General features: G+C 50.5%; 1 protein-coding gene across 1 annotated transcript in view; it reads left to right on the top strand.

Annotated features, from left to right (window-relative positions):
* stk36 (serine/threonine kinase 36 (fused homolog, Drosophila)) overlaps positions 1-13,134 on the top strand; it is a 62,650-nt gene that overhangs the window by 33,606 nt on the left and 15,910 nt on the right. The window contains exons 10-13 of the mRNA XM_038780352.1: positions 6,537-6,647; positions 7,214-7,288; positions 7,570-7,741; positions 9,371-9,518. Coding sequence (XP_038636280.1) covers positions 6,537-6,647; positions 7,214-7,288; positions 7,570-7,741; positions 9,371-9,518 — 506 coding nt within the window. The remainder of the gene's footprint in view (positions 1-6,536; positions 6,648-7,213; positions 7,289-7,569; positions 7,742-9,370; positions 9,519-13,134) is intronic.

Here is a 13,134-nt window from a genome sequence, read left to right as displayed (position 1 = left end):
CAGATTGAGTGTGTGTAACATTGAGGGACAGATTGAGTGTGTAACATTGAGGGACAGATTGAGTGTAACATTGAGGGACAGATTGAGTGTGTGTAACATTGAGGGACAGATTGAGTGTGTAACATTGAGGGACAGATTGAGTGTGTGTAACATTGAGGGACAGATTGAGTGTGTGTAACATTGAGGGACAGATTGAGTGTGTAACATTGAGGGACAGATTGAGTGTGTGTAACATTGAGGGACAGATTGAGTGTGTAACATTGAGGGACAGATTGAGTGTGTAACATTGAGGGACAGATTGAGTGTGTAACATTGAGGGACAGATTGAGTGTGTAACATTGAGGGACAGATTGAGTGTGTGTAACATTGAGGGACAGATTGAGTGTGTGTAACATTGAGGGACAGATTGAGTGTGTGTAACATTGAGGGACAGATTGAGTGTGTGTAACATTGAGGGACAGATTGAGTGTGTAACATTGAGGGACAGATTGAGTGTGTGTAACATTGAGGGACAGATTGAGTGTGTAACATTGAGGGACAGATTGAGTGTGTAACATTGAGGGACAGATTGAGTGTGTAACATTGAGGGACAGATTGAGTGTGTAACATTGAGGGACAGATTGAGTGTGTGTAACATTGAGGGACAGATTGAGTGTGTAACATTGAGGGACAGATTCAGTGTGTGTAACATTGAGGGACAGATTGAGTGTAACATTGAGGGAGAGATTGAGTGTGTAACATTGAGGGACCGATTGAGTGTGTGTAACATTGAAGGACAGATTGAGTGTGTAACATTGAGGGAACAGATTGAGTGTGTGTAACATTGAGGGACAGATTGAGTGTAACATTGAGGGACAGATTGAGTGTAACATTGAGGGACAGATTGAGTGTATAACATTGAGGGACAGATTGAGTGTGTGTAACATTGAGGGACAGATTGAGTGTGTGTAACATTGAGGGACAGATTGAGCGTGTAACATTGAGGGACAGATTGAGTGTGTGTAACATTGAGGGACAGATTGAGTGTGTAACATTGAGGGACAGATTGAGTGTAACATTGAGGGACAGATTGAGTGTGTGTAACATTGAGGGACAGATTGAGTGTAATATTGAGGGACAGATTGAGTGTGTGTAACATTGAGGGACAGATTGAGTGTAACATTGAGGGACAGATTGAGTGTGTAACATTGAGGGATAGATTGAGTGTGTAACATTGAGGGACAGATTGAGTGTGTGTAACATTGAGGGACAGATTGAGTGTAACATTGAGGGAGAGATTGAGCGTGTGTAACATTGAGGGACAGATTGAGTGTAACATTGAGGGACAGATTGAGTGTAACATTGAGGGACAGATTGAGTGTATAACATTGAGGGACAGATTGAGTGTGTGTAACATTGAGGGACAGATTGAGCGTGTAACATTGAGGGACAGATTGAGTGTGTGTAACATTGAGGGACAGATTGAGTGTGTAACATTGAGGGACAGATTGAGTGTAACATTGAGGGACAGATTGAGTGTGTGTAACATTGAGGGACAGATTGAGTGTGTGTAACATTGAGGGACAGATTGAGTGTAACATTGAGGGACAGATTGAGTGTGTAACATTGAGGGACCGATTGAGTGTGTGTAACATTGAAGGACAGATTGAGTGTGTGTAACATTGAGGGACAGATTGAGCGTGTAACATTGAGGGACAGATTGAGTGTGTGTAACATTGAGGGACAGATTGAGTGTGTAACATTGAGGGACAGATTGAGTGTAACATTGAGGGACAGATTGAGTGTGTGTAACATTGAGGGACAGATTGAGTGTGTAACATTGAGGGACAGATTGAGTGTGTGTAACATTGAGGGACAGATTGAGTGTGTGTAACATTGAGGGACAGATTGAGTGTGTGTAACATTGAGGGACCGATTGAGTGTGTGTAACATTGAGGGACCGATTGAGTGTGTGTAACATTGAGGGACAGATTGAGTGTGTGTAACATTGAGGGACAGATTGAGTGTGTGTAACATTGAGGGACAGATTGAGTGTGTGTAACATTGAGGGACAGATTGAGTGTGTGTAACATTGAGGGACAGATTGAGTGTAACATTGAGGGACAGATTGAGTGTGTGTAACATTGAGGGACAGATTGAGTGTGTAACATTGAGGGACAGATTGAGTGTGTGTAACATTGAGGGACAGATTGAGTGTGTAACATTGAGGGACAGATTGAGTGTGTAACATTGAGGGACAGATTGAGTGTGTAACATTGAGGGACAGATTGAGTGTGTGTAACATTGAGGGACAGATTGAGTGTGTGTAACATTGAGGGACAGATTGAGAGTGTGTAACATTGAGGGACAGATTGAGTGTGTGTAGCATTGAGGGACAGATTGAGTGTGTGTAACATTGAGGGACAGATTGAGTGTAACATTGAGGGACAGATTGAGTGTGTGTAACATTGAGGGACAGATTGAGTGTGTAACATTGAGGGACAGATTGAGTGTGTGTAACATTGAGGGACAGATTGAGTGTGTAACATTGAGGGACAGATTGAGTGTGTAACATTGAGGGACAGATTGAGTGTGTAACATTGAGGGACAGATTGAGTGTGTGTAACATTGAGGGACAGATTGAGTGTGTGTAACATTGAGGGACAGATTGAGTGTGTAACATTGAGGGACAGATTGAGTGTGTGTAACATTGAGGGACAGATTGAGTGTGTGTAACATTGAGGGACAGATTGAGTGTAACATTGAGGGACAGATTGAGTGTGTGTAACATTGAGGGACAGATTGAGTGTAACATTGAGGGACAGATTGAGTGTAACATTGAGGGACAGATTGAGTGTGTGTAACATTGAGGGACAGATTGAGTGTGTAACATTGAGGGACAGATTGAGTGTGTGTAACATTGAGGGACAGATTGAGTGTAACATTGAGGGACAGATTGAGTGTAACATTGAGGGACAGATTGAGTGTAACATTGAGGGAGAGATTGAGTGTGTAACATTGAGGGACCGATTGAGTGTGTGTAACATTGAGGGACAGATTGAGCGTGTAACATTGAGGGACAGATTGAGTGTGTGTAACATTGAGGGACAGATTGAGTGTAACATTGAGGGACAGATTGAGTGTGTAACATTGAGGGACAGATTGAGTGTAACATTGAGGGACAGATTGAGTGTGTGTAACATTGAGGGACAGATTGAGTGTAATATTGAGGGACAGATTGAGTGTGAGTAACATTGAGGGACAGATTGAGTGTGTAACATTGAGGGACAGATTGAGTGTAATATTGAGGGACAGATTGAGTGTGTGTAACATTGAGGGACAGATTGAGTGTAACATTGAGGGACAGATTGAGTGTGTAACATTGAGGGATAGATTGAGTGTGTAACATTGAGGGACAGATTGAGTGTGTGTAACATTGAGGGACAGATTGAGTGTAACATTGAGGGACAGATTGAGTGTAACATTGAGGGACAGATTGAGTGTATAACATTGAGGGACAGATTGAGTGTGTGTAACATTGAGGGACAGATTGAGTGTGTGTAACATTGAGGGACCGATTGAGCGTAACATTGAGGGACAGATTGAGTGTGTAACATTGAGGGACAGATTGAGTGTAACATTGAGGGACAGATTGAGTGTGTGTAACATTGAGGGACAGATTGAGTGTAACATTGAGGGACAGATTGAGTGTGTAACATTGAGGGACCGATTGAGTGTGTGTAACATTGAGGGACAGATTGAGCGTAACATTGAGGGACAGATTGAGTGTGTGTAACATTGAGGGACAGATTGAGTGTAACATTGAGGGACAGATTGAGTGTGTGTAACATTGAGGGACAGATTGAGCGTAACATTGAGGGACAGATTGAGTGTGTGTAACATTGAGGGACAGATTGAGTGTAACATTGAGGGACAGATTGAGCGTAACATTGAGGGACAGATTGAGTGTGTAACATTGAGGGACAGATTGTGTGTAACATTGAGGGACAGATTGAGTGTGTGTAACATTGAGGGACAGATTGAGTGTAACATTGAGGGACAGATTGAGTGTGTAACATTGAGGGACAGATTGAGTGTAACATTGAGGGACAGATTGAGTGTGTGTAACATTGAGGGACAGATTGAGTGTAACATTGAGGGACAGATTGAGTGTGTAACATTGAGGGACCGATTGAGTGTGTGTAACATTGAAGGACAGATTGAGTGTGTAACATTGAGGGAACAGATTGAGTGTAACATTGAGGGACAGATTGAGTGTGTGTAACATTGAGGGACAGATTGAGTGTGTGTAACATTGAGGGACAGATTGAGTGTGTGTAACATTGAGGGACAGATTGAGTGTGTGTAACATTGAGGGACAGATTGAGTGTGTAACATTGAGGGACAGATTGAGTGTGTGTAACATTGAGGGACAGATTGAGTGTGTGTAACATTGAGGGACAGATTGAGTGTGTAACATTGAGGGACCGATTGAGTGTGTGTAACATTGAAGGACAGATTGAGTGTGTAACATTGAGGGACAGATTGAGTGTAACATTGAGGGACAGATTGAGTGTGTGTAACATTGAGGGACAGATTGAGTGTAACATTGAGGGACAGATTGAGTGTAACATTGAGGGACAGATTGAGTGTGTAACATTGAGGGACAGATTGAGTGTGTAACATTGAGGGACAGATTGAGTGTGTGTAACATTGAGGGACAGATTGAGTGTGTGTAACATTGAGGGACAGATTGAGTGTGTGTAACATTGAGGGACAGATTGAGCGTGTAACATTGAGGGACAGATTGAGTGTGTGTAACATTGAGGGACAGATTGAGTGTAATATTGAGGGACAGATTGAGTGTAACATTGAGGGACAGATTGAGTGTAACATTGAGGGACAGATTGAGTGTGTGTAACATTGAGGGACAGATTGAGTGTGTAACATTGAGGGACAGATTGAGTGTAACATTGAGGGACAGATTGAGTGTGTGTAACATTGAGGGACAGATTGAGTGTAACATTGAGGGACAGATTGAGTGTGTAACATTGAGGGACAGATTGAGTGTGTAACATTGAGGGACAGATTGAGTGTGTGTAACATTGAGGGACAGATTGAGTGTGTGTAACATTGAGGGACAGATTGAGTGTGTGTAACATTGAGGGACAGATTGAGTGTGTGTAACATTGAGGGACAGATTGAGTGTGTGTAACATTGAGGGACAGATTGAGTGTAACATTGAGGGACAGATTGAGTGTAACATTGAGGGACAGATTGAGTGTGTGGAACATTGAGGGACAGATTGAGTGTGTGTAACATTGAGGGACAGATTGAGTGTGTGTAACATTGAGGGACAGATTGAGTGTGTGTAACATTGAGGGACAGATTGAGTGCGGGTAACATTGAGGGACAGATTGAGTGTAACATTGAGGGACAGATTGAGTGTAACATTGAGGGACAGATTGAGTGAGTAACATTGAGGGACACAGGCTGGATAGGAAGAAATTTCCCTTTAGTGCAGGGGTCAATAACCAGGGGCGTAGATTTCGGGTAAGGAACAGTAGGTTCCGTCCCTCCCTCCGCCCCTCCCTCCATCCCTCCCTCTGTCCCTCCCTCTGTCCCTCCCTCTCTCCGTCCCTCCCTGGGTCCCTCCCTCCATCTCTCCCACCCTCCATCCGTCCCTCTGTCCCTCCCTCCCTCTGTCCCTCCTCCCTCTGTCCCTCCTCCCTCTGTCCCTCCTCCCTCTGTCCCTCCTCCCTCTGTCCCTCCCTCCCTCTGTCCCTCCCTCCCTCTGTCCCTCCCTCCCTCTGTCCCTCCCTCCCTCTGTCCCTCCCTCCCTCTGTCCCTCCCTCCCTCTGTCCCTCCCTCCCTCTGTCCCTCCCTCCCTCTGTCCCTCCCTCCCTCTGTCCTCCCTCTGGTCTCCCTCCCTCTCTCCCTCCCTCCCTCCATCCCTCCCTGTGTCCCTCCCTCCGTCTGTCCCTCCCTCCATCTGTCCCTCCTTCCGTCCCTCCCTCTGTCCCTCCCTCCCTCCTGTCTCTCTCTCTCCCTCCCTCCCTCTTTCCCTCCCTCTGTCCCTTACTTCCTCTCTCCGTCCCTCCCTCTGCCCCTCCCTCTGTCCCTCCCTCCCTCTGTCCCTCCCTCCCTCTGTCCCTACCTCCCTCTGTCCCTCCCTCGGTCTTTCCCTCTGTCCCTCCTTCCCTCCCTCCCTCTGTCCTTCCCTCCATCCCTCACTCCCTCCCTCTGTCCCTCCCTCTCTCCTGCCCTCCCTCCCTCCTGCCCTCCCTCCTTTCATCCCTTCCCTCCCTCTGTTCCTCCGTCCCTCCCTCTCTCCTGCCCTCCATCCCCCTCTACCGCCCTTCGTTTTCCTCTCACGCCCTCCATCCCCCTCTCCCGCCCTCCATCCCCCTCTCCCGCCCTCCATCCCCCTCTCCCGCCCTCCATCCCCCTCTCCCGCCCTCCATTCCCCTCTCCCGCCCTCCATCGCTCCTCCCCCTTTCTCTCTCCCTTCATTACCCCCTCCCCACCATCACCTACTCTGCTCCTTCTCCGCACAGTGTGCTGCTGCCTTCCTGATGATCGAGCTCACCACCAGAGGTTCCGCTGTGGAGATTCAGAGTGAAGACTTCCTCCAGACGGTCCATTCAGCCCTGCTATCCTCTGTACAGGTGGGTACCTGACTGGGAGGATCAGAAAAGTCCAGCACGATTTACTGTATCTAACCCCGTGCTGTACCTGTCCTGGGAGTGTTTGATGGGGACAGTGTAAAGGGAGCTTTACTCTTGTATCTAACTCCATGCTTTACCTGCCCTGGGAGTGTTTGATGGGGACAGTGTAGAGGGAGCTTTACTCTTGTATCTAACCCCATGCTTTACCTGTCCTGGGAGTGTTTGATGGGGACAGTGTAAAGGGAGCTTTACTCTGTATCTAACCGTGTGCTGTACCTGTCCTGGGAGTGTTTGACGGGGACAGTGTAGAGGGAGCTTTACTCTGTATCTAACCCCGTGCTGTACCTGCCCTGGGAGTGTTTGATGGGGACAGTGTAGAGGGAGATTTACTCTGTATCTAACCCTGTGCTGTACCTGTCCTGGGAGTGTTTGATGGGGACAGTGTAGAGGGAGCTTTACTCTGTATCTAACCCCGTGCTGTACCTGTCCTGGGAGTGTTTGATGGGGACAGTGTAGAGGGAGTTTTAATCATTGCTGTGTAATGAGGATTATTTTGCTCTCTGCAGCTTTCTGTTTCACCACCGATGAACCTGGGAATGTTCGATGGTTTGCTCACTCTCTTGGTGCAGTATGTAAATGAGGTACTGGATTCACTTGTTTATTCGGTACGCATGCATTCTCGCTCGGTATGCATGCATACACACGCAGGCACGCACTCCCGCTCGGGCACTCTCGATCTCAACACCTCTGAGGCGCCCCTAATGGACACTCCCACCCTTGAATTGACTAAGCCCCTTTCTGCTGTCCCGCCCCTCACTCTGAATGCCTCAGCTCTGGGCTAGCTGTGACTCCTCCGCCCTCCCACCATCTATTGCGCTGTGTGACGGCAGATCTCATCTCTATCGCTCGCTCTCTCTCGCAGGGGGAGCCAGCGGCACTGACGGACTTTGCTGACTCTGAATTGTGGAACAGTGTCTGGCATCGCCTAGCCCGGGTCCTGCAGCTGACTGGGGACAGGCCCGTCATGGAAGGAGAGACGCCACGGCCAGGGCAGCCCAGCCCCGTTCCAGATTGGAGCGTCATCTCTCCCTCAGGTCAGTCTTCGTTGCTCTTCAGCTCCTGATCTCTCTCCATTTCTCAATCTCGCATATCTCCCGCGGTCACACACCCCCCCCCCCCCCCCGCCGCTGTCTCCGCCTCCCGCTGTCTCCCTCCCGCCTCCCGCTGTCTCCCCCCGCCTCCCGCTGTCTCCCCCCGCCTCCCGCTGTCTCCCCCCGCCTCCCGCTGTCTCCCCCCGCCTCCCGCTGTCTCCCCCCGCCTCCCGCTGTCTCCCCCGCCTCCCGCTGTCTCCCCCCCGCCTCCCGCTGTCTCCCCCCGCCTCCCGCTGTCTCCCCCCGCCTCCCGCTGTCTCCCCCCCGCCTCCCGCTGTCTCCCCCCCGCCTCCCGCTGTCTCCCCCCCCGCTGTCTCCCCCCCGCCTCCCGCTGTCTCCCTCCCGCCTCCCGCTGTCTCCCTCCCGCCTCCCGCTGTCTCCCTCCCGCCTCCCGCTGTCTCCCCCCGCCTCCCGCTGTCTCCCCCCGCCTCCCGCTGTCTCCCCCCGCCTCCCGCTGTCACCCCCGCCTCCCGCTGTCTCCCCCCGCCTCCCGCTGTCTCCCCCCGCCTCCCGCTGTCTCCCCCGCCTCCCGCTGTCTCCCCCGCCTCCCGCTGTCTCCCCCCGCCTCCCGTTGTCTCCCCCCGCCTCCCGCTGTCTCCCCCGCCTCCCGCTGTCTCCCCCCGCCTCCCGCTGTCTCCCCCCGCCTCCCGCTGTCTCCCCTCGCCTCCCGCTGTCTCCCCCCGCCTCCCGCTGTCTCCCCCGCCTCCCGCTGTCTCCCCCCGCCTCCCACTGTCTCCCCCCGCCTCCCGCTGTCTCCCCCCGCCTCCCGCTGTCTCCCCCGCCTCCCGCTGTCTCCCCCCGCCTCCCGCTGTCTCCCTCCGCCTCCCGCTGTCTCCCCCCGCCTCCCGCTGTCTCCCCCCGCCTCCCGCTGTCTCCCCCCGCCTCCCGCTGTCTCCCTCCGCCTCCCGCTGTCTCCCCCCGCCTCCCGCTGTCTCCCCCGCCTCCCGCTGTCTCCCCCCGCCTCCCGCTGTCTCCCCCCGCCTCCCGCTGTCTCCCTCCGCCTCCCGCTGTCTCCCCCCGCCTCCCGCTGTCTCCCCCGCTTCCCGCTGTCTCCCCCGCCTCCCGCTGTCTCCCCCCCGCTGTCTCCCCCGCCTCCCGCTGTCTCCCCCTCCCTCCCGCTGACTCCCTCCCGCTGTCTCCCCCCCGCCTCCCGCTGACTCCCCCCGCCTCCCGCTGTCTCCCCCCCGCCTCCCTCTGTGTCTCCATCCTTCGCAAAGGAACTTCCCCATTCAGCCCTTTGAGCCATACCCCTGCATTCACCGATATCCCCCCACCCTCTCTCGACCCACTCACCCCCCCTTCTCTACCACCCCTCTCGACCCCCACTCTCTCGACTGCCCTCCCTCTCTCTCCCCCCCACCCCTCCTCGACCCCCCTTCTCTCTACCCCCACCCAACTCGATCGACCCCCTCACCCCCCTCTCTCGACCTCCCCACTCTCGACCCCCCAGCCCCTCTCTCAAACCTCCCACCCCACCCTCCCTCGACCCCCCTCGTACCTTGCGTCTACATTTGTAATTCCCACCAGACATTCTGTGGTCTCTCTCACTCTCTCTCTCTCTCTCTCTGGCAGGTATTCTAGACTTCCTTGGACTGGCTACTCTGGTCTTCATTGCGGTCCCTTATCAGTGCCTACCCCTGCTGGCCAGCCCAACAAGTGTTGTGACAGCTACACTTCGCCAACTGCTCTCTGACGACTTCCTCGATCATCTCGGTCAAAGGTTAGTATCACAGGTACAGCACAGGGTTAGATACAGAGTAAAGCTCCCTCAAACACTCCCAGGACAGGTACAGCACGGGGTTAGATTCAGAGTAGAACATAGAACGATACAGCGCAGTATAGGCCCTTCGGCCCACGATGTTGCACCGACATGGGAAGTCAAAAACTAAAGGCTATCTAACCTACACTATACCATTATCATCCATATGCTTATCCAATAAACTTTTAAATGCCCTCAATGTTGGCGAGTTCACTACTGTTGCAGGTAGGGCATTCCACGGCCTCACCACTCTTTGCGTAAAAAACCTACCTCTGACCTCTGTCCTATATCTATTATCCCTCAATTTATGGCTATGTTCCCTCGTGCTAGCCACCTCCATCCGCGGGAGAAGGCTCTCACTGTCCACCCTATCTAACCCTCTGTACATTTTGTATGCCTCTATTAAGTCACCTCTTAACCTTCTTCTCTCTAACGAAAACAACCTCAAGTCCATCAGCCTTTCCTCATAAGATTTTCCCTCCATACCAGGCAACATCCTGGTAAATCTCCTCTGCACCCGTTCCAAAGCTTCCACGTCCTTCCTATAATGAGGCGACCAGAACTGTACGCAATACTCCAAATGCGGCCGTACCAGAGTTTTGTACAGCTGCAACCTGACCTCATGGCTCCGGAACTCAATCCCTCTACCAATAAAGGCCAACACACCATAGGCCTTCTTCACAACCCTATCAACCTGGGTGGCAACTTTCAGGGATCTATGTACATGGACACCGAGATCCCTCTGCTCATCCACACTGCCAAGAATTTTACCATTAGCCAAATATTCCGCATTCCTGTTATTCTTTCCAAAGTGAATCACCTCACACTTCTCTACATTAAACTCCATTTGCCACCTCTCAGCCCAGCTCTGCAGCTTATCTATGTCCCTCTGTAACCTGCAACATCCTTCCACACTATCTACAACTCCACCGACTTTAGTGTCGTCTGCAAATTTACTCACCCAACCTTCTGTGCCCTCCTCTAGGTCATTTATAAAAATGACAAACAGCAACGGCCCCAGAACAGATCCTTGTGGTACGCCACTCGTAACTGAACTCCATTCTGAACATTTGCCATCAACCACCACCCTCTGTCTTCTTTCAATTTCTGATCCATACCTCTAAATCACCCTCAATCCCCAGCCTCCGTATTTTCTGCAATAGCCGACCATGGGGAACCTTATCAAACGCTTTACTGAAATCCATATACACCACATCAACTGCTCTACCCTCGTCTACCTGTTCAGTCACCTTCTCAAAGAACTCAATAAGGTTTGTGAGGCATGACCTACCCTTCACAAAACCATGCTGACTATCCCTAATCATATTATTCCTATCTAGATGATTATAAATCGTATCTCTTATAATCCTCTCCAAGACTTTACCCACAACAGACGTGAGGCTCACCGGCCTATAGTTTACCGGGGTTATCTCTACTCCCCTTCTTGAACAAAGGGACCACATTTGCTACCCTCCAGTCCTCTGGCACTATTCCTGTAGCCAATGATGACATAAAAATCAAAGCAAAAGGCTCAGCAATCTCTTCCCTGGCTTCCCAGAGAATCCTAGGATAAATCCCATCAGGCCCCGAGGACTTATCTATTTTCACCTTGTCCAGAATTGCCAATACTTCTTCCCTACGCACCTCAATGCCATCTATTCTAATAGCCTGGGTCTCAGCATTCTCCTCCACAACATTTTCTTTTTCCTGAGTGAATACTGACGAAAAGTATTCATTTAGTATCTCGCTTATCTCCTCAGCCTCCACACACAACTTTCCACCACTGTCCTTGACTGGCCCTACTCTTACCCTAGTCATTCTTTTATTCCTGACATACCTATAGAAAACTTTTGGGTTTTCCTTGATCCTACCTGCCAAAGACTTCTCATGTCCCCTCCTTGCTCGTCTTAGTTCTCTCTTTAGATCCTTCCTCGCTTCCTTGTAACTATCAAGCGCCCCAACTGAAACTTCACGCGTCATCTTCACATAGGCCTCCTTCTTCCTCTTAACAAGAGATTCCACTTCTTTGATAAACCACGGTTCCCTCGCTCTACCCCTTCCTCCCTGCCTGACTGGTACGTACTTATCAAGAACACGCAATAGCTGTTCCTTTAACAAGCTCCACATATCCAGTGTGCCCAACCCTTGCAGCCTACTTCTCCAACCTACACATCCTAAGTCATGTCTAATGGCATCATAATTGCCCTTCCCCCAGCTATAACTCTTGCCCTGCGGGGTATACTTATCCCTTTCCATCACTCACGTAAAGGTTACCGAATTGTGGTCACTGTTTCCAAAGTGCTCACCTACCTCCAGATCTTTTCACAGTAACTTCATTGAAGCCTACTCGTGACAATAAGTGATTTTCATTTTCATCTAACACCTGGCCTGGTTCATTACCCAAAACCAAATCCAATGTGGCCTCGCCTCTTGTTGGCCTGTCAACATATTGTGTCAGGAAACCCTCCTGCACACATTGTACAAAGAACGACCCATCTAATGTACTCAAACTATATCTTTTCCAGTCAATATTTGGAAAGTTAAAGTCTCCCATAACAACTACCCTGTTACTTTCGCTCTTTTCCAGAATCATCTTCGCCATCCTTTCCTCTACATCCCTAGAACTATTAGGTGGCCTATAGAAAACTCTCAACAGGGTGACCTCTCCTTTCCTGTTTCTAACCTCAGCCCATACTACCTCGGAAGAAGAGTCCCCATCTAGCATCCTTTCCGCCACCGTAATACTTTTTTTTTTCTTTTTTTTTATAAATTTAGATTACCCAATTATTTTTTCTATTAAGGGGCAATTTAGCGTGGCCAATCCACCTACTCTGCACATTTTTGGGTTGTGGGGGCGAAACCCACGCAGACACGGGGAGAATGTGCAAACTCCACACGGACAGTGACCCAGAGCCGGGATCGAACCTGGGACCTCAGCGCCGTGAGGCGGTTGTGCTAACCACTAGGCCACCGTGCTGCCCTCCACCACCGTAATACTAGCAGCGCCACACCTCCCCCTCTTTTGCCCCCTTCTCTGACCTTACTAAAACACCTAAACCCCGGAACCTGCAACAACCATTCCTGTCCCTGCTCTATCCATGTCTCTGAAATGGCCACAACATCGAAGTCCCAGGTACCAACCCATGCTGCCAGTTCCCCTACCTTATTTCGTATACTCCTGGCATTGAAGTAGACACACTTCAAACCACCTACCTGAACACTGGCACCCTCCTGCGAAGTCAAATCTGTGCTCCTGACCTCTCTACTCTCAATCTCCCGTACCCCAAAACTACAATCCAGGTTCCCATGCCCCTGCTGAATTTAAAACCCCCCCAAAGAGCACTAACAAATCTCCCCCCCAGGATATTGGTGCCCCTCAGGTTCAGATGTAGACCATCCTGTCTATAGAGGTCCCACCTTCCCCAGAAAGAGCCCCAGTTATCCAGAAATCTGAATCCCTCCCGCCTGCACCATCCCTGTAGCCACGTGTTTAATTGCTCTCTCTCCCTATTCCTCATCTCACTATCACGTGGCACGGGAGTAAAGCTCCCTCTACACTGTCCCCATCAAACACTCC

This window comes from Scyliorhinus canicula, chromosome 20, assembly GCF_902713615.1.
Source record: "Scyliorhinus canicula chromosome 20, sScyCan1.1, whole genome shotgun sequence".
NCBI lineage: Eukaryota > Metazoa > Chordata > Chondrichthyes > Carcharhiniformes > Scyliorhinidae > Scyliorhinus > Scyliorhinus canicula.
The sequence above is the reverse complement of the archived record's forward strand: the minus strand, read 5'-3'. Positions and strand labels throughout refer to the sequence as shown.